Source organism: Mixophyes fleayi, chromosome 4 (assembly GCF_038048845.1).
Source record: "Mixophyes fleayi isolate aMixFle1 chromosome 4, aMixFle1.hap1, whole genome shotgun sequence".
NCBI classification, from domain to species: Eukaryota; Metazoa; Chordata; class Amphibia; order Anura; family Limnodynastidae; genus Mixophyes; species Mixophyes fleayi.
The window spans coordinates 35,163,545-35,190,442 of NC_134405.1; the positions used below are offsets into that span (position 1 = coordinate 35,163,545).

The window sequence follows — 26,898 nt, forward strand, 5'->3', positions numbered from 1 at the left end:
TCTCTCTTACACCCAGTTGACCTGTTTACATTTACACAATTTGGCAACATTTTTAAAGTCACATTATGTTGTGAATCTATTCACTAAGAAGCAGGCATTGGTCAAGGAGAGAAAGTTAACCTAATGCAAAGCTGTAACAAGGCCGGTGCGGGTAGTGCCCTCACCAAGGTCCCAAGCCGAGAGGGCGCAATGGCTGCTTGCTACCTTCCTCTGTGCCCTGGCTGACAATCAGACCTATGCAGCAGATCTCACAATCAGATTACCAGCGAGGATGCTTACCCCGACCTAGGTGCCAGTGGGGGGCAGATAGTGTGGTACTACTACTAAAAGTTATTATTCATGTACCTGAGTATCTATTGATCCGTTACTCCCTCATCCCCATGTGTGGCCTTCTCCAGTCCCTGTACAGCCAGTTATCACATGGGACGTGCACCACGTGACAGGTGCTGTGCTATGTTTGTGCAGGGAAAGAGACAGAGAGAACTCTTCAACACAATGCTGCAGTAGCAAGGTAAGTGTGAGGGAGAGTGGAGACAGGGGAAAGAGGGGAAGGAGAGGGGGATAGTATGCTGCTATAATGTGTGAGGGAGTGAGGAAGGGGGATGGTATGCTGCCATAATGTCTGAGGGAAGGGGGGTGGTATGCTGCCATAATGTGTGAAGAAAGGGTGGGTGGTATGCTGCCATAATGTGTGAGGAAAGGGTGGGTGGTATGCTGCCATAATGTGTGAGGGAAGGGGGGTGGTATGCTGCCATAATGTGTGAGGGAAGGGGGGTGGTATGCTGCCATAATGTGTTAGGGAAGGGGGTGGTATGCTGCCATAATATGTGAGCGAAGGGGGATGGTATGCTGCCATAATATGTGAGGAATGTGAATGGTATGCTACCACAATGTTTGAGAGAAGGGAGGTTGGTATGCTGCCATAATTTGTGAGGAAATGGGGGTGGTATGCTGATATAATGTGTGAGGGAAGGGGGATTATGTTCTGCCAAAAAGTGGGAGGGGGGGTGGTATGTTGCCATAATGTGTGAGGAATGTGGGGTGGTATGCTGCCATAATTTGTGAGGGAAGGGGGGTTATATGATGTCATAAAGTGTGAGGGAAGGGGATGTTAGTATAATGTGTGATATGAGGCTAGAGAGGGGGATGTCTTAGTACCTGGGTGGGAGGTAGGCTATTAATTTAATGCTGGAGTTTAGGTGGGGGGCTAATTATTTTATGGGTGCTATTTTATTTGTGGGGTGATGGTGGGTCAATTTAATTTATTGTTTATAAGGTTTTTTTAATTCATTACTGGGGTCTATTACTTTAAGGTGAGGTGACAGGCCCTTTAGTTTAATGCTGGGATGGTCTGGGACTGTTAATTGACTGTGGGGCTGAGTTTGAAGATGAGGGCTATTTATTAAATATGAGTATGAATTATTTAATGACGGGATGGTTGTGAGAAATAGTTATATTTATTAAACGTATATGCTATTTAAGTTATTGCTGGGGCTGTTTGGAGGAAGGGAGATAGGTTTATTTATTAAATAGGAATACTATTATTATTTTAATTTTGGGATTGGAGGGAGCCTAATTATTAATCGTGGGTGCTATTGATTTAACACCGGGGCTGGATAGAGTTTTCTCAATTTCATATACCCATTTTTTTTTTCAAAATAGGGCCTCCAACATTCCAGGATCCAGATACCTCCTATGCACCGAGGTCATGCTGTGCTGTCCCTGGACATATTATGGTAAGTAATTTATCAGAAACTACAGGTACACACACTAGGCATGCACACACTGCTACAGACACTGGGCAAGTACACACTGGTACAGACACTGGACACCCATATACAGGTACAGACACCCTGGGCGCGAACACATACAAGAACAGACACTCTAGACAAAATATATACAGGGACATGAACTCTGGGCACACATATACTGTCTTTTGATGAGATTGAAGGAGGTAATGAGGGGGTTTAATGAGTATGAATGAAATCAATTTATGATGTGGGGATTATTATTATTATTATTATCATTTATTTGTTAGGCGCCACAAGGTATCCGCAGCGCCGCACACAGTACTAACAGTAGACTATACAGGGTGAAACCATACAGAACAATGAACAAAAAGTACCAATACTTCAGAAACTCAAGCTAGTCATATGCAGTAAAGACGGAGCGGAAGAACAGGTATGGAGACAGGAGGAGAGGGTACCCTGCTCACACGAGCTTACATCCTTAGGGAGGGTAAACAGACCAGGCACAAGAGGAGCCAGTTGAGGCAAGAGGAGAGAAGGGAGGACGAGCAATGGGAGGAGATGGGGGTTAAGTAGATGGTTGGTAGGCTTTGAGAAAGAGGTGAGTTTTGAGTGCACGTTTGAAGGAGCACAGAGTAGGAGAGAGACTGATGGAGCGAGGGAGGTCGTTCCAGAGAAGGGGGGCTGCACGGGAAAAGTCTTGGATTCTGGAGTGGGAAGAGGTGATAAGGGTGGAGGAGAGGCGGCGGTCGTTGGCCGAGCGCAGGGAGCGGGCAGGAGTGTGAATGGAGATGAGGTTAGAGTTATAAGGGGCAGTAGAGTTGGATGAGAGTGTTAATGATTATAAAGGGTTTCATGATGATAGGGGTTTTATGATGAGGCTGGAGTTGACTATTTTGAAGAGGGGTTAATTCATGATAAGGGGGGTTGTATTGTGAGCCAGTCACAAAACTACTCTTTATCTTATATGGTTTCACAAGGATGGTATCTGTATTGTGGTCACAAGAATGCGCTCTGTATTGTATGGTGGTCATAGGAATGCTTTCTGTATTGCATATATCTACAATGTGATGGTGATAAGGGGGCGCAGTGTGATGATAAGGGGGCACAGTGTGGTAAAAATGGCATCATTGCAATTAAGTTTCAATTTGTTTCAGTGTGTTTTATTTCAATAACCAATTATTTCTTTATACAGCTAGCATGTGATAGCTGTTTTGAAAGTACTGTGATTCTATGGAGGCTCATTACATATAGATCCTTACAAAGCCAGAACACGAAGAATGGTGTAGCACTAGTAATGCGCTAGCCACAAACACACAGTAGGTTGGCCACACCTACTCGCCAAATGTCATTCCCACTTAGATAAGGGACGCCAGTGCCCTGTCTCACCGAGGAAACTAAAATGTCTAGTTAACGTAATGTGAGTTAATGTATAGGTTACATACTTGTGTTGATCCCCAAACTTCTCCATAGAATCTCTGCTCTGTTAGCCATCGGACTAAAGGTCCAGCGTGCTCATATTGCTTAACCTTCAATAGTGTGAGGAGCGCATACGATGTAGCCTCAAGGGATAAGTGATGGGATCCTGGCTCTGCCCAGTGATTGTTACCTAGATAGAGATTTCAGGACAAAATGTACATAAAGAGTTAGCAACTGCATGGTTGTTGCTGTAATATCTCCAAAAGTAATTACAAATTCTTATTATATGTTTTAAAATGTACTGAATACAATAGTGTGAGAACAGTACATTATAGAGGAAATACTTATCAAAAATAACGTCAATTTTTCCTATGGAAGATTTTGGTATAGTATTATGAGTTCTATTGATTCAATGGAAATCCAGATTAGCAATGTACATTTATGGGTTCATTTAGAGCTGGACGCATTTGCACACCAAAAGTACGCAGGAGAAGACACACACAACAAAAAGTGTACTTACATGTATATGTCTCAAGATGTATCAAGCTCAAAAACAGTAACATTTGAACCAGACATAAGTCAAGGATCAAAATGTGTAAACTTAAGCTAGATACACACGTATGCAGTTATGGTGCAGATCACACGATTCACGATCATTTGGTCAGATATTACAAGAGTGTGTCCCATGATCATGTTTTATCATACCAAAACACATTGCATCGGTTGGTTTGATTTTATAAACTTCCTAAAAATCATGATTAGCTGTAGGCCTCATGATAACATATAGGGTTAGTTGTAAATGCTAAATATGCACTACCCTATTTGTACACAATATCATAATGTAATGATGTATCATATACACAAGATAGAATAGTGTATTGACAGTTATTAATAAATGTGAAAGTTGCATTTTCCATCTAAAATTTAATTCAATACCAACACCTCCATATCTGTTGTTTACTCCTTTAAAAATCATATGAGAATCTTCTTTCCTGCAGCAGCAGCCGAAATGTAAATGTTAATTGAGTAATCAGAATAGACCGCCATGACTTGATAAAATATAGCTGCCTTGCATTAACATGAACACAAACTTACACAAATATCAACTTTAAATTTCAGTGTACAAATAAGCTATCAAGTATTTGTGTGCTACATGTAAAAACAGACAGTATTTAACTTATGTGCAAAACAGAAAACTAATTTGCACCCCTTGCATTGTAACATGGATTTGTCCAGGAGACTGAAATAAGAAACTTCTTAATTTAAGTTCCTTGATGAATCAGGCCCATGGACTCTTCTGTTTGTTTAATTTATCACTAAAACATATTAGTATATCCGACACACACACACTCACACACACACACACACACACACACACACACACACACATTTTTTGGAACAATGTGCAACTTATCCCAAGAGAGCAAAACTACAGCAGTAGAGGAAGGAAAAGATATGATAAGAGTCCATGTAATATGTCCTATGTATGATACTCTACAGGTGTCAGTACTATACCTGTAGATGCTGACATCAGTCTCCTTGTGTCCTGCAGCTTTCCGGCTCTGGCCAGTGCATATGAAGTGATTGCAATGGAATATGGTTTATTCAGAATTGGATATTGCTCACTTAAGAATGTTGCTGCTTTGTCAATGCTTACACGTAGATTCTGGGACGAAGAATAGAGTTCACATTGAAATGAATATAATTAGAATAGACACATTTGTAAGTTGTGGCAAATGTTAAGCTCATAGACAGAGCAGGATTTATTGTAGCACTTGTCAACTGGTCAGTATGGCTTATCAGCTACATAGACCTTTTATGTTGATATACAAAGTTTGCAGCCAAGTTAACAGAGTCACATAAAGTGCAATTTATGTCTATTGTATCTGCATTCTCTTCTAGATAATGAATTTAATGGAACGAAGTTTACATGATATACAGTCTATATCATTTAAAATATAATTTTTTTTGCTGACAGTCCCTGTAATTTTATCTCTCTAAGTCTGAACCTACGTGACCATTCTATAAATCAGGGTGTGTGTGTATATACTAGATGATTGTCCATGCTATATACTCTGGATTAAACAAAGGTTAAAGACCACAGATAGACTGGGCAGCCAGAATGTAAACCCCATATTAAAAGCAAGGCAGAGATATAGAGAACTATAAACACCTACTCATATGAAAATGGGTTTATAGCTTGTAGAGAATGGGATATCTATATTTACTTCAAGCAAGGAGATTCACTGTTAAAATCTTGGTTACCCACCAGTGCCAATTGAAAAGTATATTTCAAAAATTTGGTGTAGAGGGATGTGTAAAATGAGTAAAATTATAAATAGCACCACAATCCCCCCCACACTACTTTTACGTGTGTAGCTTTGACTAGAAAATATTTGGTGCCCAAATGGTACAAAAAGGGCTAAGCCTAATTATTGTTCAATGTTGACATTTTAATGGATATCATCATCATCATTATCATCATTTATTTATATAGCGCCAACATATTCCGTAGCGCTTTACAATTGGGGTATCTTAGCAAAACATTCAAATGCATATATACCCTACTAAATACAACAGCATATACGCAGATTAAGTTACTGTATTTGTTATTGGTTTACAGCCAGTTTCCATTCATGGACAATAATATAGTAAAGAATTTTTTTCCACTCTTGCTAAATATTAGTTTATATTAAATTAATACATTGTGGAACATATTACATTTTATATGAATAACATTACTAGCTAACTCAATAGATTATGTGATGACATTACCTTAGAGCAGTGTTTCCCAAACCCAGTCCTCAAGTACCCCTAATAGTGCTTTTTTTTTTCATATCTCTTTGCTGGAGCACAGGTGTATTCATTACTAACAGACACATTTTGAAAGATACACAGGTCAGTGGCGCACGCAGGGGGGGTTCCTGAGTCTCCAGAAACCCCCCGCCCTGCGCTAACTAAGTGGCCGCTATAGCTGCACTGTCCTACACAGCAGCCGCGGCGCTGTCAAAGAAGCGTCCGCGGCGGTGCTGTAGTGTATACAGCACCGCCGCGGACGCTTCTTAGACAGCGCCGCGGCTGCTGTATAGGACAGTGCAGCCCCTGCAGGTTCGCCCCTGCAGGTGGTATAATTATTTCACTTGTGACCTGGAAAACCTGCACTGTTACGGGTACTTGAGGACTGGGGGCCTGATTCATTAAGAATCTTAACTTGAGAAACTTCATATTTCAGTCTCCTGGACAAAACCATGTTACAATGCAAGGGGTGCAAATTAGTATTCTGTTTTGCACATAAGTTAAATACTGACTGTTTTCTCATGTAACACACAAATACTTGATATCTTATTTGTACACTGAAATTTAAAGTTGATATTTGTGTGCTACATGAGAAAACAGTCAGTATTTAACTTATGTGCAAAACAGAATACTAATTTGCACCCCTTGCATTGTAACATGGTTTTGTCCAGGAGACTGAAATAAGAAGTTTCTCCAGTTAAGATCCTTAATGAATCAGGCCCTGGGTTTGGAAAACACTGCCTTAGAGGCATAAGGCAACTTGGCTAATGTGTACTGTAATATAATGTCCCAGTTGTTACACCTAGGATACCTGATGAACTGGGATTCCCACCACCTACAGCCAGGGCCGGATTAAGGGAATGCAGGCCCCTGGGCTAAGGGGGCCTCCATTCCCACGTGAGGGCCCCCCCCGGTGATCCGAGCTGGCCCCCCCGCCGGCTCTTACCTCCTTCTCCGGCGCACTGTACACTCTTTACTGAGATCTCGTGAGAGTGAGACTCACGAGATCTCCTCAGTAAGGAGAATACAGCGCGCAGGGGAAGTACCGCAGGGAAAGTGCTCAGCAGCACTGATCGGGCTGAGGGCGCCCCCGCCCCCGACCGATCAATACTGCTGCTGAGCACTTTTAAGGGCCCCCTGGATGCCATAGGCCCCTGGGTTGTAGCCCAGTTAGCCCTATGGTTAATCCGGCCCTGCCTACAGCTAGTGCAGCTTCAGAAGGTTAAAGCCGAATAGAGTAAACAAGAAGTGTCTCTAAAGGGGCAAAGGTATTGGATGAAGATATGGTCAGGAGAAAAATGGTTCAGCCACTTACAGCAACGTGTCCGGTACAGAATGACTCACTTTCCTGCATAGCAATGAGGACAAAGGCCGTGAGTGTAGCATCCAACTCAATAGCACCCTTTGCTATACCGCCCTGTGTTAAACAGAAAAACAGAGAACATATATGTATTTTTGCAGCAGATAAAGGCATGATATTGCCATGAATGTGTATCGTGCATAATGTAAGCAACACCAAGATTTATTTTTCACTATACTTTAAGGTAATATTTATACTTTGAAGTAATATTCAACACTGTATACATTACTATCTCATGCAGAAACATAGCTCACAGAAATATCTGACAAAAATATAAAAGAAAAATGTTTACATATACTGAAGCTTCAATCAGGCAATCTGAGCTTTTATAAATCGCAAACATACCCTTTTGTATGCTTAATTTTCTTTTTAAGGTACATTTGGTGATTAAGACGTAAGTGCCTTATTGTATTTAATCTTTACCTCCTGCTTATTCTGAGAGTTTTCAGATTTGAAATAAACATGATCCAAATTACTTGTAGTCAATGAGATTATCAGAATGTTCACAGCAACAGGAGATGAGTGTAAAGATTTTGCGGGAGGCAGGGTCTACTTTTCAGATTATATTAGTAGGGACAGGACTGCACAAAATAGGGGCAGTGTTATGATGTAAGGAGCGGTCGGAAAAGAGGCAACGGGAAGTCATAGCCTGAGAATTAGAAACTAGGAGGAGCAGGGTACCCCCAACAGCACAGAGTACTAATAGAAGGCTCCTTTCAAACAAGAGCACATAAACTATGGTGTGAAATTTACTTATGTATGAAATGAAGCTCATACGCTCAACTTTATTTTTTCCAAAAGTCTCATCCATAATGTGTTAGTACATACCACCATCTCCTGGTGATAGACGGGGGCATTCTCCTGGAATAAGCCATCTGGCTTTTGCTTCTCCAGTATCAGCCACTTCACAGAGTCACACAGTACATTTTTTTCAATGTTGATTACATTTGAAGCCAAGGCAAATACTTTCACAATGTAAGCAGTGAGCCTAAGGAGAAGAAGCCACAGTAAGACAAGGAAGAATTATAATGACATTGAGCAGAAGTTGAGTCATAGTACACAAAGGTAGAACTAGAATAAGGAGGAATTACATTGAGCAGTGGAGGAATCACAATGGAGGGACATATAATGAAAAAAGTAGTAGTCACATAAGAGCATTAATGACAGAGAGTGCCAACATGTTCTACTATCTGAGCATTGTAGTGTGTTTAAAACTACCCATGAACATATATTTGCAATTATGCAAAAAGAAAGAGAAGCGCCAAATATAGTGTGATAACATCAAGTGAGAGTCATGACCAAAAACATTCAAATTGGCCTCATACCAGAAGTATGTCATATAAGGGTTTTACTGAGGAATATTCCCCCGGGATTTCAGTCCCCTTCTTGTGTAGATCACACCTTCTATTCAGTAGATTTCATACTAAGGCTCAAAAGAAAGATAGCAAAAAATAGTGCAGTGCGTTCATGACAAGTAGTGACACATTCATAGGATAAAAATCCATTTTAATCAAGGCTATATAAAATGCCCGTACATCGGGTAAATATAAAACAGGCTTATCTGTTTAGGTAGCGCTTGCAATGGTCCTTATAGAAGCCTTTCAGGCTGTAGATAACCGGAAACCTCCTTCTCATCAGGGATTACCGATAATAGATCCTCAATATTCCCTTGAATAGAATTGATAAGCCCTTAGGTGGGCATATTATTTTTTTTAGATTTGGGGAGGTTTTAGACCAATGTTTGTTAAATGGTTAATACTGGGATTTACTGCCTTTTTTTACCTCAATTGAACTCCTGAGTATGGGCGGAAGTATGCAAATACCCCGTGCCCATATATGAATATACAACACGTATGGTTATTTTGAATGTATCTTGTTATATAGAATTGTAGTGCGGCTATGCTAGATGATGTATATTTATTGAAATGATTTACTATTAGGTATTTGTTAACACTTGCTCCGGGAAGTGACGTTGCTATCTATAACGGAAGTGAAGCGGACATGTATGGGCGGAAGTGCAACAGCGGAGCACTCGCCCGCTTCTTTACTTGAAATTTCCGTTATGGTGGTAATGCCCTTTAGTCAACTAAAGATGGGGACTATAAAGGAAAGGATCGCCCGCTTGGTAACTTCTACCCTTTTGATAATGTCTGCTACAGACGAAACGCGTTAAGGGAATATTGAGCATCTGTTATCGGTAATCGCTGATGAGAAGGAGGTTCCAGTTATCTACAGCAAGAAAGGCTTCTATAAGGAACGTTGCAAGCGCTACCTAAACAGATAAGCCTGTTTTATATTTACCCAATGTACGGGCATTTTATTGTCTTTTATGGATATAGCCTTGATTAAAATGGATTTTTATCCTATGAATGTGTCCTACTTGTCAGGAGCGCAATGCACTATTTTTTGCTATGTTTCTTTGGAGTCTTAGTATGAAATTTACTGAATAGAAGGTGTGATCTACACAAGAAGGGGACTGAAATCCCGGGGGAATAGTCCTCAGTAAAGCCATTATATGACATACTTCTCTTATGAGGCCAATTTGAATGTTTTTGGTCATGACTCTCACTTGATGTTATCGCACTATGTTTGGCGCCTCTCTTTCTTTTTGCATATTTAGGTTTTACACCTGATATTTGATGTTGTAGCGAAGCAGCAGACTGTATGTGATTTATGATTATTTAATCACGGTGATTCACGTGAATCTGTAGGATATACACTGAGCACTTTTTGTCTTTCTATTTTTTATTTTAATATATTTGAAATTGTCTACAAGTTTTGCAGGTAGTATCAGACATATGCATTATCCTACACAGTTTATAGGGATGTGATAAAAAAAAACGTATCTAGATATTGTCTATCTGTGCTGAATATGTTCACTTATCTCATTAAATGACAATTATGTTGTCATGACCGATTATTCTCATAGTTGACAGTTAGTATACATAACATAATACATACGGTGTACTTCATCTAAGTGCCAAATTATTTTAATGATTCATATAGCTCAGATGTTTTTATGCACACAGAATGCCAATGCTGATGAAAAGCATGATGGTAGTTTATAGAAGAGAAAAGATATCCGCACTAGGTAAGTTTCATACCAAAGTCTAATAATAGGCTCTAAATATTATGGCCTATCAATCAGGATGATTGAATTGTAGTACAGAACATCCTGAGCGGTGTACCCTAGACACCAAAAACAGTCCCCCTAGTGGTAGCTGGTGTAGTAAATCTCAGGTCTATCATATATCATATCGTACTGACTCTAATATATAAGTCTCTAGAAGTCTAATATGAGAACAAAGTGTGTCTATATAGACAGACTCAGGGAATAGCGTGGGAACCCTGAAGTTAGGAACGCTGAATAACCTACACTGTTTCTCCCTAAATGCCCTATATATCTGGAACAGCTAATTTGTAAATCAAAGGTAGGGGAGTATGGTGGGAGCGTTGTCTATTGATTGTACATGTTGAGAACACTGAGCTAAACAGTTTTGATAACGGTGCAAAGCGTAAGTTTTATGTTTGATGTGCAAGAAAAATATTACAATGTAAGAATTTTTTTTAAAAGAGTGTAGAGGTTTATATTACCATGTGCTCGATGGTGTTTGGATCCAGGCACCATATGAAGCGTCTGCTTTACGAAATGCCATTTGGGCAACTAAACCTGTTTAAAAGGCAAAAAGAAAATATACATATTCTAAAACAAATAGAAACACTGGTGGCTATTTGCAAACTGGAAAGAAATGGAGTGAAATAAGTGCAGCCCATCTATTACGCACAATTATATCTATCATCCTCATTAGCGGCTATTTATGCAGATCCACAAATTCCACAGCGCTGTACAGAGATATCGCTCACATCAGTCCCTGCCCCATTGGAGCTTACAGTCTAAATTCCTTAATATACACACACACAGACACAGACCGAGAGAGAGTTAGATCAATTTAGTAGTAGCCAATTAACCTACTAGTATGTTTTTGGAGTATGGGAAGAACCTGGAAGAAACCCACACAAACACAGGGAGAACATACTATCTAACTATCTCTAGTTCCTTTCCCCTAAGTCTTTTCTAATAATCTGCTTATGGAGATGGTTCTGTTACAGTTTTGGTATTTTATGGTCATAAAAAGAAATTTTCATATAAAAATGTCACCTATCACAATTGAACTCGCTCATTATTCATTTAAACTTTTATCCTTCTACAATACATTGTACTTGATGCTCATTTATATGTTATATGATGGCTGAAAGGGGACATTACATGCTCAATTTCATGTCAACAGTTTGCACTTTGATTTTTATCTCAATGGTGCTTGCACCTAATAATTGCCCCATCGTAAGTAGAGGCCCAAGTTTTTGAAACCTCCAAGATGGTGGCTTCAGGGGCATGTTATACAACTAAAATAGTCTGCAAATTTTAGCTGGATCAGGAATGACTCCAAATATGCACAATCTGCACAACCTGAAGTCCATTAGCGGTTTTAACCTGCAAGGTCTGTCCATCATGTTCAGTGAAAATTTTGTCACGCTAATTATTATGTGATTATATTGTCCCTCTGCAATAACCCAGCATTAAGTAAGCAACTGCATGCCAGGAAGTATCTGTATTGCAGTTTATGTGGACATTGGAGTAGAGCCTTGTTGTTGAATATGGACTCTCAGAGGAGAATGTTACCATTATATTACTTCTTTAAGGTAAATCGTCATCAACAATGGCCATATTAAAATATACTCTATGAACTGACTATTTATACTTGTATCCTTATTTCTTCCACAAACATTTGCAAAGCAAATTGCAAATCAAAAGAGTGGAAGGGTGGAAACTGTAATAATTTTATTATCATGTGTTCTACATTTATTCATTGTACATATATATGGATGGATGAATGTGTGTCTGTATGTTTTTTATATCTAATGGTTTTGTTGGCTGCTTAGTTATGAATTCAAAACAAAAACTTAAAATAGACAGTAGTGAAAAAGCAGTAGTGTTCCTATCTGGACCATCCCAGCACATTTTAAGGTGCACACATATTTTATGTTCTGTCAAAATTTATTTGTCAAATTGCAGAAACAGTGTGCTCATGAGGTTTCAACAGGTGATTTCATGCAGAAGTCCTATTTCATTATTAATTATTCCAGAAAGTTGTACCCATAAAAAATGTCATTAGCTAATTATTTGTCTTCCTTACAAAATTGAATCTGCTCTATGATCTCTCACTCCTGTCTAAGTACTTCCTGCTTCCCCCTGGCTCCCCCAGATATCACAAAACATCAACATAAGCTTATTAGCCAGCTCATGGAGGATTGGAAATCTCTCACTCACCATTGTTTTGCAGCAGTGATTACGAGGATATGGTATGCATACCATATGGAATACATGATGTTCATACTCAACAACTCATAGGGGCATATTCAATTACGATTCCGGTCCATGGGATCCCGCCGGAATGGGCCATGAACTTAATCCACGGTACTGCAATAATGTGGATTTTTGTTCGCAGCCCATAGGGTTGCATACGAAAATCTGCGTTATTGCGGTACCATATTACCGGCAATAGTGCACACTTTCCATGGTAACGTGCGTTACCGCGGACCGGAATCGTAATTGAATATGCCCCAAAAACTCTAAATATAATAATATGCTTCTACCATTTAGCCCCTAGCTCTTATCCTTGCACTTGGCTTCTCTTCTGATACTCACAGAATATATTTTTCTTCTCCACCCCCTGGGCTTCCCACTACCTCTTTTTTTCCTTTCCCTAATTTTCACTCCTCTCACAATAAAAGTATTAAAAAACCATTGGTTGACACTCTCATGAATGCATTAGTGATACAAGAGCAACCTTGATACCTTTATTGTACCTGTTTTTATGTTATCATTCATACCTTAACCTGTTTCTTAGACTATCTAAACTTTGTGCTGTATAGTACTTGTATTTGTGACTGTTCAACCTTGTAAAAATATAATGTAAAAAAAAAATCTCATTAGCAAAATCATATTTAGTGGAATTACCCTTTAACCTTTTTTTCTGTTCTTTCTGATTTTGTTTTGCTGACTTGGTATCAAGTCAAAAATTCCTGTCTCTCACAAGTCAGAAGTTTCAGTTGTCTGGGTGTAGTGAAGTCACAGAGAAATGATATGCAGTGAGATCATAAAATGTTGATGGCTCCAAGGTAAGTAAAAGAACTGACAAGGGCAACAGTTTTAAATGACAAGTGGGAACTTAGCTACCTATACTTCTGTAATCATCATATCCATTAACAAATCAACGTCGTTTAAATATCTTAAACTAAAGTGTGAGGAAATAAGAAACCATCTGTTGTCGCAATGGTGCTCGCCCCAAAAGGAAATTTTTTATTTTTTTTTACATATTTGGGTTTTCTCACCATTTTTGATGAACTGGATGGCTTGCTCCCTCCGCTGCACACCTACTCTATCCCATTGTAGAGTAGAATCCAGGTAATGTGTAGAAATTACAGGAGGAGTCATGCTCATCATGTTCTGCTCACCACACCCCCAAGGAGCTGAGATCAGGTGATTCAGATTGACGCCATCAATGGATTTCTCCACCATTTCACTAATTGGATTTCCTGAGTAATACAAAAATGACAAATCAGACCAGGAACAGAAATTAATTTTACCTTATTGATATCTGATATATCAAAAAAGTAAAATTCCACTATGTAGAGTGTTGGACAAGCCCTTGTTTCTTTAATGCTTACCTTGGATAGTGACAATTGTCTCAACCTGGGTTTTGGGAACAATATTTTTGGTGTCCACTGCTTTGACTCGTTCTTCCTGTACCCCACCTGTGGAATACATATTGATTAGATCAATTTCTACATAATCAAATAACTTATTTATATACATATTAAAACATTTCAGAAACATTGGTTCTTACTATGAAGCAAAAAAATCTCTTCATTTGCTCAGGAAATTAAAACCCAATTGGCCTAATTTGCAAAGTGCACATTGACTCACCTGGTTTGGTCCAGCAATGCGATAAATAGATTCCATTTTGAAAAGTGAATTTACTGATTAATGAGCTAAAAGGCCTGAGAGGGAGCATTCTAATGGCTGTTCCATGCTGTGAAGAAATCCTTGTTATGAAGGATCTGTTATCATCCTGCACTTTATTGGGATACAGTTTGCTTTCTCCATTGGGGAAGCTCATTTCTAAGCTTACTTATCCCAATGTAGAACAAATATTCAAACACACAAGAGTGCCTTAGTAAATTAGCTCCAATGCTGTAGATGACCTGTAATATATTATCATTTCAGCATAACACTATTATACAAACTAGGAGTAGTAGATAATGCAGACCTCTGCCTTTTACTTCTGGCTCCAAAGTCACCGATACCAAGGTCTTAGTTAGACGCCTTCCTTCCGGCTGAAACAAAAACAAGATTTATGACTCTGAGTAATGTAGGGGGGTCTATGAAACTGGAATGATGAGGACTGACATGTGGTGTACTGGTTGCCAATCATTTAAACTCTTTTAGAAATGCACCTAAAATAGTCTCAAGTTTGTAACTCATAGTAATATTTATTGTTTTATACTGTTCTCAAAGACACTTTCTTCTCAAAAGCAAAAGGAACAACATAACTTTCTCTTTTACTCACCACAACTTTCAGCTTCTTCTTGACACCATCTGAGACAAACTGACCAGCTGCCTTGACCTCCACATCATGATCTCCCGTGCTTAGTGGCACAACGATAAAAGGCATTGCCATAGATGAGGAAGATCTGACGGTTACAACTTGACTATATTTCTTTTTAGCAGTTGAGTAACTGCAGAATTGTTCATTGTAAGTCCAGTCCACACGCACCTACACCAAATAGCGAAGACAAACATATGAAATGTGTTGTCTGATGTGGAGACTTTATATCAGCAAACGTGACTACTCTAAAACAAGATCCCCACATCCAACAGGAAGGTCAATTATATCTAACATAGGTTTTCTAAACAGTGATCTTTCTGAATATGTAGACCATTATCTTCAACCATTAGTAGCTATATTAAAGTGTTTTACAAGAGACACACTGGACATATTGGGTGAGATTGAACAAATTATATGAAATAATAACTTTTACTGTGCAATGATAGATGTTTGTACTCTATATACATTTATTAATTACATACAAGATCTAGAGGTAACTAATTATATTCTACAAATTATTTGCAATATTCACAAGCACATTTTTTTCTATTCTTGTAAGTGTTTTATTTACATTAGACCATAATTATTTTCTCTATGATGAAATAAATTATCAGAAAGTACAAGGCACGGTCATGGGCACAAACTTTATGACAAGTTACATCAATTATTAGCATATTGGGAAAAACACTATGATCAGATACTTTTCTACTTGACAAGTATTATTGACAATACATTGGTAATTTGGAATGGAGGTGAATTATGTTTTGAAATTTTCATATCTATTGAAGAATCCTTTATATTCATCTAAGCAGTTCATTGGCCGTAAATTTGGGTACTTATTTATACATTTTATTATTCAATGTAATCACAGTCACAAAGGAAATGTAAAAAAATCTGAATAAATAATTGTCAATTCTGCTACATTATAATATATTTAAACCATCTTTCAATAAAAAAACAAAAATAATTTACAGAAAATCAAAAACAATGGGCGAGTTTGGTAATGTTTAACAAACATTCAGAGTGTGATATATCTTAGTTACTAAACCTAATGTAAAATACAAATGTACTCATTGTAACTGTGTCCTTTTATCAATAGAGATACAGATAAAATATTGTATTAAACAAAGTATCATTTGTAACACAAGATAGTTATTTAATGGAATGTAAAAGTAAGTAACAAAAATGAGTGTGCATGTAACACTTTTTGGCTACAAGAATGAAGTAACCTATAAGAAACATAAAAAATTGATATAAACTGTGTAGTGTACTGAACACAATAGAGCAAAGCATATATGGAGTCAAAGTTCTTTAAATGTTAAAGCTAGTGATATAGTTTTGATTGAGTTTATAAAAGCAAAGGGCATTTTTTTGGCTTCTAGTTTTAAATGACTTTCAGCCACTACGACTGAATATTGATTTTGCATTCAGTGTATGTTAGAATTGGGCTATACAGACAAACATTACATATATATATATATATATATATATATATATATATATATATATATATATATATAAAATATACATACACATCTGTATTGCTAACGTCATCTATGATGTGTGTTGCCCTCTTTTCCCTTTTTTATGACTTTGTATCTTGTTAATGTAAGCATTATGGGGATCCATAGACTAATGAATGTATGGGAAATTCATTACCCAAGTCTATTGAGGTATGTTTATTATGAACAGCTAATTAACACCTTAAAGCAGGATTGCCCAATCCGCGGCCTGCGGGCCACATGCGGCCCAGCACGCCTATAAATGCTGCCCAACAAGAGTTCTGGTCTGGGCTGCTAGTTGCAGGGAAAAGTGAGGCTGGTCCAGGAGCGCCAGCGTATATGTAAACAGTGTTTGTTTTCTTTGGACATGTTTTGGTGTCTAATGAGAGATGAAATTTAAAATTGATTACATAGGGCATGTGCAGCTTAAAGTAGAAAATAAAAAAATGAATTAATTAATAAATGTCCTATACTTGGTATTCTATCATACTGGGACCACTGGGATATCAAAGTTACCATTCCAGTGTTTGTAATATTTATAATTACCCCAGCCCTCATAGTCTAGGTGAGTTGGGAAGAGCTAAATTGCTAATTTGCTAAATGATAATATATTTAAACCGTAAAAAACAAAAATAATATACAGAAAATACGTTTGTACACTAACTTTAAAAGCCTCAACCAAACAAATACCATCTGCAAATCAGTATTTTCTTCTGTAAGGTGTAGAAAATACAAAAATACATCAATGGGTGCTTACAAATCTTAACAAATGAGGACCCACAATTTCTATTACGGATTACAGAGAATCATTTTCATGCAATGGAGACTATGAAATAAATAAATTGGCCACTTAAATGTTCATTATTTCTGACTATTTGATTTGAGAACTGCACAAGAAACTTTAGACCTTGAACTATCCCACAGGATATGCAGTCTCACGCTAAGTGGAGTTACAAACACGCTAGGACCACCCTGATTGGTAATTTGAACATTTAGATTTTTCTCCTGAAATATTAGTCAGTTTAAGCCTTCTTTATATCAATGCTCCTCAGCAAACGGGGAGTATTAGGCCTGAGATCTGTCACCATAGGTGATGGATAAATATAATATTTAAGCAGGAAGAAGTAGGCTTTGCATACTCCTGCACACCAGGGAATGCTGCTTTGAAGATATATTCTTCACCTCTTTATCTCATTTAAAAATAATTGCCCCCCCCCCCCAAAAAAAAAATCTTGTTAGCCTGTGGATAGAAAAATATGCACACTCATTCTCCTAAACCACACTCAACAAGGAACATAGCTGATCTTTTCAACTCTTCCTAATGGACATTCTGCCTCAAAAATATTTGTACTTCCCTGTAAAGCCAGATTGCACAAAAGTCCTCATGTGGCATCATGAAAGAAGATTTGCAGTTTGTGGTTTGTAAGTGACTCTTATGTTTGTTATTACTTTAAGTTGGTTACTTGCCTTAAGATTAATGTTGCCATAATTGTAGAGGATGGCCCGTATCTCTACTTGCTCATTCCTCACCACAGCATATGGCAGCCTAAGGTCAATGAAGAAGTCCATCGTTACCTGGATCTCATGTGGCTTAGACACACAGATACCTGTCAATGAAATGGCAAAAATAAGAATGAAACATATGTAAAGAAATATCAGATACGTATAAAAATAGTCAGGTTCTGGGCGCTTGTAAAGGAAAGATATATCAATTTAATATGGATAGGTCCACAATACGCTCCGGCCGGAACGAGACAGCTTAGATGTGTTAAACAATTAACATGCATCAATTGACACTGCCGAAAACAATGATAATGGTAAAAAAACACTACAAACTCAGTGTGATTGCAAATATGGTTAGAGTGCACTTGCAAGCTACTAAAATATGAAATGACAATTGATATGAACCGCAAAAAGAAAATGTAAGGAAATATAATGTCCAGAGTTGTAAAATAAAAATGTTGGTGATGATGAAAAATGCAAGCAAAAATGAAATTGGTAGCCGTTACTCACATGAAGCAGGGATGTCTGGCTGTCTATAATGCAGACAGGCACTTAGTAGCGGTCCCAGAGTCTGTGCTGATGAGGTTAGATATAACGTTGATTTCAATGATAAAAAGCACCCAGCAGAATGCCAATTTTTAAAACAAGAATGAGGAAGAAAGTTCTTCTAGTTCCTAAAAGAAAATCCTCTCCTTCTTGTTGAAAGAAAAAATGATCCCGCTCAAATAGCGTGTGCACGCTGCGGGATATCTCCGTGTTGAGATTAAATGTATGGATATCAAAATGCCTCCAATAATGGACAGGTACCCAGCAAAATATAGGTGGTGATGATCCAAATGTAGTCCTCCTAATCCCCAACGTAGTCTCTATCTTTCTCATAAAGTTGAGGCTAAACAGGGGAAGCGGTAGTGCCGCTGCGGATGAGCGCATACACGCTACAGGCTGGTCTCCGATGTGGATGTAGTCCTCCTAATCCCCAAACGTAGTCTCTCTCTTTCTCATAAAGTTGAGGCTAAACAGGGGAAGCGGTAGTGCCGCTGCGGATGAGCGCATACACGCTACAGGCTGGTCTCCGATGTGGATGTCTGTATATGGTAATGTAAGATGCTAGCATGCTAGTAAGTTGAATAAAACTGAGTTGAGGGACAGTCTCCAACGCGTTTCGCACGGTGGCAATGGCCAGTGGGCTTCCTCAGGGATTAGGAGGACTACATCCACATCGGAGACCAGCCTGTAGCGTGTATGCGCTCATCCGCAGCGGCACTACCGCTTCCCCTGTTTAGCCTCAACTTTATGAGAAAGAGAGAGACTACGTTGGGGATTAGGAGGACTACATTTGGATCATCACCACCTATATTTTGCTGGGTACCTGTCCATTATTGGAGGCATTTTGATATCCATACATTTAATCTCAACACGGAGATATCCCGCAGCGTGCACACGCTATTTGAGCGGGATCATTTTTTCTTTCAACAAGAAGGAGAGGATTTCCTTTTAGGAACTAGAAGAACTTTCTTCCTCATTCTTGTTTTAAAAATTGGCATTCTGCTGGGTGCTTTTTATCATTGAAATCAACGTTATATCTAACCTCATCAGCACAGACTCTGGGACCGCTACTAAGTGCCTGTCTGCATTATAGACAGCCAGACATCCCTGCTTCATGTGAGTAACGGCTACAAATTTCATTTTTGCTTGCATTTTTCATAATCACCAACATTTTTATTTTACAACTCTGGACATTATATTTCCTTACATTTTCTTTTTGCGGTTCATATCAATTGTCATTTCATATTTTAGTAGCTTGCAAGTGCACTCTAACCATATTTGCAATCACACTGAGTTTGTAGTGTTTTTTACCATTATCATTGTTTTCGGCAGTGTCAATTGATGCATGTTAATTGTTTAACACATCTAAGCTGTCTCGTTCCGGCCGGAGCGTATTGTGGACCTAACCATATTAAATTGATATATCTTTCCTTTACAAGCGCCCAGAACCTGACTATTTTTATACGTATCTAACATTGTTGGGAGTTTAGGGGTCCCCCATACACTCTCAGGTTCGCATTTGGCTGCTTCATATATTTGGAGGAAGCGCAGCCTATCCCTCTTTTTCAACCGTAAAGAAATATCATCCTGATCCCAGCCATACACAACACATCTTACATGATGAGGAATAACCAACCTGATTATAAATCAGACGCATCTTACATGAGGAAACATCACCCTGATCCTAGGTCACAAACATCCAACATGGGCAAACATCATCCTGATCCATAATCATACACATCCTACATGAGGAACCATTATCCTGACCCTAGATCATACACATCAAACATGAGGAAATATTATCCTAACCCTAGATCATATACATCCAACATGAGGAAATATTATCATGATCCTAGATCATATACATCCAACATGAGGAAACATTATCATGATCCTAGATCATATACATCCAACATGAGGAAACATTATCCTGATCCTAGATCATAAGCATCCTACTTGAGGAAACATTATCATGATATTAGAACGTACACATCTAGCAATGTGAAAACATTATCCTGATCCTAGATCATGCACATCCTACATGAGGAAACATTATCGCGATCCTAGATCATATACATCCTACATGAGGAAACATTATCCTGATCCTAGATCATATACATCCTACATGAGGAAACATTATCCTGATCCTAGATCATATACTTCCAACATGAGGAAACATTATCATGATCCTAGATCATATACATCCAACATGAGGAAACATTATCCTGGTCCTAGATCATACACATCCTACATGAGGAAACATTATCCTGATCCTAGATCATATACATCCTACATGAGGAAACATTATCCTGATCCTAGATCATATACATCCTACATGAGGAAACATTATCCGGACCCTACATCATGTACATCCAACATGAGCAAACATTATCCTGATCCTAGATCATATACATCCTACATGAGGAAACATTATCCTGATCCTAGATCATATACATCCTACATGAGGAAACATTATCCTGATCCTAGATCATATACATCCAACATGAGGAAACATTATCATGATCCTAGATCATATACATCAAACATGAGGAAACATTATCCTGATCCTAGATCATATACATCCAACATGAGGAAACATTATCATGATCCTAGATCATATACATCCAACATGAGGAAACATTATCCTGGTCCTAGATCATACACATCCTACATGAGGAAACATTATCCTGATCCTAGATCATATACATCCTACATTAAGGAAACATTATCCTGATCCTAGATCATATACATCCTACATGAGGAAACATTATCCGGACCCTACATCATGTACATCCAACATGAGGAAACATTATCCTGATCCTAGATCATATACATCCTACATGAGGAAACATTATCCTGATCCTAGATCATATACATCCTACATGAGGAAACATTATCCTGATCCTAGATCATATACATCCAACATGAGGAAACATTATCATGATCCTAGATCATATACATCCAACATGAGGAAACATTATCCTGATCCTAGATCATATACATCCAACATGAGGAAACATTATCATGATCCTAGATCATATACATCCAACATGAGGAAACATTATCCTGATCCTAGATCATACACATCCTACATGAGGAAACATTATCCTGATCCTAGATCATATACATCCAACATGAGGAAACATTATCCCGATCCTAGACCATAAAGATCCTACATGAAGAAACATTACCCTCATGTTAGATCATATACATCCTACATGAGGAAACATTATCCTGATCCTAGATCATATACATCCTACATGAGGAAACATTATCCTGATCCTAGATCATATACATCCAACATGAGGAAACATTATCATGATCCTAGATCATATACATCCAACATGAGGAAACATTATCCTGATCCTAGATCATACACATCCTACATGAGGAAACATTATCATGATCCTAGATCATATACATCCAACCTGAGGAAACATTATCATGATCCTAGATCATATACATCCAACATGAGGAAACATTATCCTGGTCCTAGATCATACACATCCTACATGAGGAAACATTATCCTGATCCTAGATCATATACATCCTACATGAGGAAACATTATCCTGATCCTAGATCATATACATCCTACATGAGGAAACATTATCCGGACCCTACATCATGTACATCCAACATGAGGAAACATTATCCTGATCCTAGATCATATACATCCTACATGAGGAAACATTATCCTGATCCTAGATCATATACATCCTACATGAGGAAACATTATCCTGATCCTAGATCATATACATCCAACATGAGGAAACATTATCATGATCCTAGATCATATACATCCAACATGAGGAAACATTATCCTGATCCTAGATCATATACATCCAACATGAGGAAACATTATCATGATCCTAGATCATATACATCCAACATGAGGAAACATTATCCTGATCCTAGATCATACACATCCTACATGAGGAAACATTATCCCGATCCTAGACCATAAAGATCCTACATGAAGAAACATTATCCTCATGTTAGATCATATACATCCTACATGAGGAAACATTATCCTGATCCTAGATCATATACATCCTACATGAGGAAACATTATCCTGATCCTAGATCATATACATCCAACATGAGGAAACATTATCATGATCCTAGATCATATACATCCAACATGAGGAAACATTATCCTGATCCTAGATCATATACATCCAACATGAGGAAACATTATCATGATCCTAGATCATATACATCCAACATGAGGAAACATTATCATGATCCTAGATCATATACATCCAACATGAGGAAACATTATCCTGGTCCTAGATCATACACATCCTACATGAGGAAACATTATCCTGATCCTAGATCATATACATCCTACATGAGGAAACATTATCCTGATCCTAGATCATATACATCCTACATGAGGAAACATTATCCGGACCCTACATCATGTACATCCAACATGAGGAAACATTATCCTGATCCTAGATCATATACATCCTACATGAGGAAACATTATCCTGATCCTAGATCATATACATCCTACATGAGGAAACATTATCCTGATCCTAGATCATATACATCCAACATGAGGAAACATTATCATGATCCTAGATCATATACATCCAACATGAGGAAACATTATCCTGATCCTAGATCATATACATCCAACATGAGGAAACATTATCATGATCCTAGATCATATACATCCAACATGAGGAAACATTATCCTGATCCTAGATCATACACATCCTACATGAGGAAACATTATCCTGATCCTAGATCATATACATCCAACATGAGGAAACATTATCCCGATCCTAGACCATAAAGATCCTACATGAAGAAACATTACCCTCATGTTAGATCATATACATCCTACATGAGGAAACATTATCCTGATCCTAGATCATATACATCCTACATGAGGAAACATTATCCTGATCCTAGATCATATACATCCAACATGAGGAAACATTATCATGATCCTAGATCATATACATCCAACATGAGGAAACATTATCCTGATCCTAGATCATACACATCCTACATGAGGAAACATTATCATGATCCTAGATCATATACATCCAACCTGAGGAAACATTATCATGATCCTAGATCATATACATCCAACATGAGGAAACATTATCCTGGTCCTAGATCATACACATCCTACATGAGGAAACATTATCCTGATCCTAGATCATATACATCCTACATGAGGAAACATTATCCTGATCCTAGATCATATACATCCTACATGAGGAAACATTATCCGGACCCTACATCATGTACATCCAACATGAGGAAACATTATCCTGATCCTAGATCATATACATCCTACATGAGGAAACATTATCCTGATCCTAGATCATATACATCCTACATGAGGAAACATTATCCTGATCCTAGATCATATACATCCAACATGAGGAAACATTATCATGATCCTAGATCATATACATCCAACATGAGGAAACATTATCCTGATCCTAGATCATATACATCCAACATGAGGAAACATTATCATGATCCTAGATCATATACATCCAACATGAGGAAACATTATCCTGATCCTAGATCATACACATCCTACATGAGGAAACATTATCCCGATCCTAGACCATAAAGATCCTACATGAAGAAACATTATCCTCATGTTAGATCATATACATCCTACATGAGGAAACATTATCCTGATCCTAGATCATATACATCCTACATGAGGAAACATTATCCTGATCCTAGATCATATACATCCAACATGAGGAAACATTATCATGATCCTAGATCATATACATCCAACATGAGGAAACATTATCCTGATCCTAGATCATATACATCCAACATGAGGAAACATTATCATGATCCTAGATCATATACATCCAACATGAGGAAACATTATCCTGATCCTAGATCATACACATCCTACATGAGGAAACATTATCCTGATCCTAGATCATATACATCCAACATGAGGAAACATTATCCCGATCCTAGACCATAAAGATCCTACATGAAGAAACATTATCCTCATGTTAGATCATATACATCCTACATGAGGAAACATTATCCTGATCCTAGATCATATACATCCTACATGAGGAAACATTATCCTGATCCTAGATCATATACATCCAACATGAGGAAACATTATCATGATCCTAGATCATATACATCCAACATGAGGAAACATTATCCTGATCCTAGATCATATACATCCAACATGAGGAAACATTATCATGATCCTAGATCATATACATCCAACATGAGGAAACATTATCCTGATCCTAGATCATACACATGCTACATGAGGAAACATTATCCTGATCCTAGATCATATACATCCAACATGAGGAAACATTATCCCGATCCTAGACCATAAAGATCCTACATGAAGAAACATTATCCTCATGTTAGATCATATACATCCTACATGAGGAAACATTATCCTGATCCTAGATCATATACATCCTACATGAGGAAACATTATCCTGATCCTAGATCATATACATCCAACATGAGGAAACATTATCATGATCCTAGATCATATACATCCAACATGAGGAAACATTATCCTGATCCTAGATCATATACATCCAACATGAGGAAACATTATCATGATCCTAGATCATATACATCCAACATGAGGAAACATTATCCTGATCCTAGATCATACACATCCTACATGAGGAAACATTATCCTGATCCTAGATCATATACATCCAACATGAGGAAACATTATCCCGATCCTAGACCATAAAGATCCTACATGAAGAAACATTATCCTCATGTTAGATCATATACATCCTACATGAGGAAACATTATCCTGATCCTAGATCATATACATCCTACATGAGGAAACATTATCCTGATCCTAGATCATATACATCCAACATGAGGAAACATTATCATGATCCTAGATCATATACATCCAACATGAGGAAACATTATCCTGATCCTAGATCATATACATCCAACATGAGGAAACATTATCATGATCCTAGATCATATACATCCAACATGAGGAAACATTATCCTGATCCTAGATCATACACATCCTACATGAGGAAACATTATCCTGATCCTAGGTCATATACATCCAACATGAGGAAACATTATCCCGATCCTAGACCATAAAGATCCTACATGAGGAAACATTATCCTCATGTTAGATCATATACATCCTACATGAGGAAACATTATCCTGATCCTAGATCATATACATCCTACATGAGGAAACATTATCCTGATCCTAGATCATATACATCCAACATGAGGAAACATTATCATGATCCTAGATCATATACATCCAACATGAGGAAACATTATCCTGATCCTAGATCATATACATCCAACATGAGGAAACATTATCATGATCCTAGATCATATACATCCAACATGAGGAAACATTATCCTGATCCTAGATCATACACATCCTACATGAGGAAACATTATCCTGATCCTAGATCATATACATCCTACATGAGGAAACATTATCCTGATCCTAGATCATACACATCCTACATGAAGAAACATTATCCTGATCCTAGATCATACACATCCTACATGAGGAAACATTATCCCGATCCTAGACCATAAAGATCCTACATGAAGAAACATTATCCTCATATTAGATCATATACATTCTACAAAAGGAAACATTATACATCCTGTATGAGTAAAAGAAGCTCCATATTGTATGAGAAGAAACTACTCACCTTTGTTTTCAGACAAACTAACAGCTAAAACCTCCCATGTAGTTATTGAATCTTTTAAGAAAAGGCTGAGAGTCTTGGTTGATATTCTGTTAAAAAACAAACAGTAATGTTGTGGTTAAACACTATATGCAAGAATAACATGAAGGAACAGAACAGTGTGTAGCCCTATTTTAATATTATCTTCAATATAACAAGTATACTGAGCACAATATTAAATATTGTCCTTACATAATATGGCCACAAGATATGGGGGTCACTATATTGCTGTTCCCACTGGCTTCAATTGTTAAACTCTTTGCTGAAGCTATAAATTCCTATTTACCTGACCTATAATTACTGGTGTGATGTTTGCTGAATATTTAAATGGTGGTTGCGACAGGAAGAAATGTGCGTAAATGTCAGAATGTAACCTGGGTGATGTCCTGCGGTTGGTCAGAGTACATCCTATTAACTTCAGAAACTATCTATTTGTAGAGCGAGATAAATCAAGTACAGGAAACGATTCCTGACCAAGTACAAAATGTTTTCTCATGCAGATCAGCCCTAATATAGACCGACTCAGCCCTTTTCATCTAACATCTATATATGTTACTTGCACACATTTTATACCTAACTTTTGCTGGAAATGTATAATCACCAAAAAACTTGAACGTTAACC

At 37.8% G+C, this 26,898-nt stretch overlaps 1 protein-coding gene across 1 annotated transcript in view; it reads right to left on the bottom strand.

Moving 5' to 3' along the window:
* Positions 1-26,898, bottom strand: part of LOC142151184 (complement C3-like) — an 84,072-nt gene that overhangs the window by 16,782 nt on the left and 40,392 nt on the right. The window contains exons 19-29 of the mRNA XM_075206550.1: positions 26,241-26,326; positions 17,963-18,102; positions 14,955-15,161; positions 14,655-14,721; positions 14,053-14,139; positions 13,717-13,920; positions 10,918-10,993; positions 8,152-8,311; positions 7,279-7,380; positions 4,683-4,833; positions 3,194-3,357 (exon numbers count right to left, since the gene is read on the bottom strand). Coding sequence (XP_075062651.1) covers positions 3,194-3,357; positions 4,683-4,833; positions 7,279-7,380; positions 8,152-8,311; positions 10,918-10,993; positions 13,717-13,920; positions 14,053-14,139; positions 14,655-14,721; positions 14,955-15,161; positions 17,963-18,102; positions 26,241-26,326 — 1,444 coding nt within the window. The remainder of the gene's footprint in view (positions 1-3,193; positions 3,358-4,682; positions 4,834-7,278; positions 7,381-8,151; positions 8,312-10,917; positions 10,994-13,716; positions 13,921-14,052; positions 14,140-14,654; positions 14,722-14,954; positions 15,162-17,962; positions 18,103-26,240; positions 26,327-26,898) is intronic.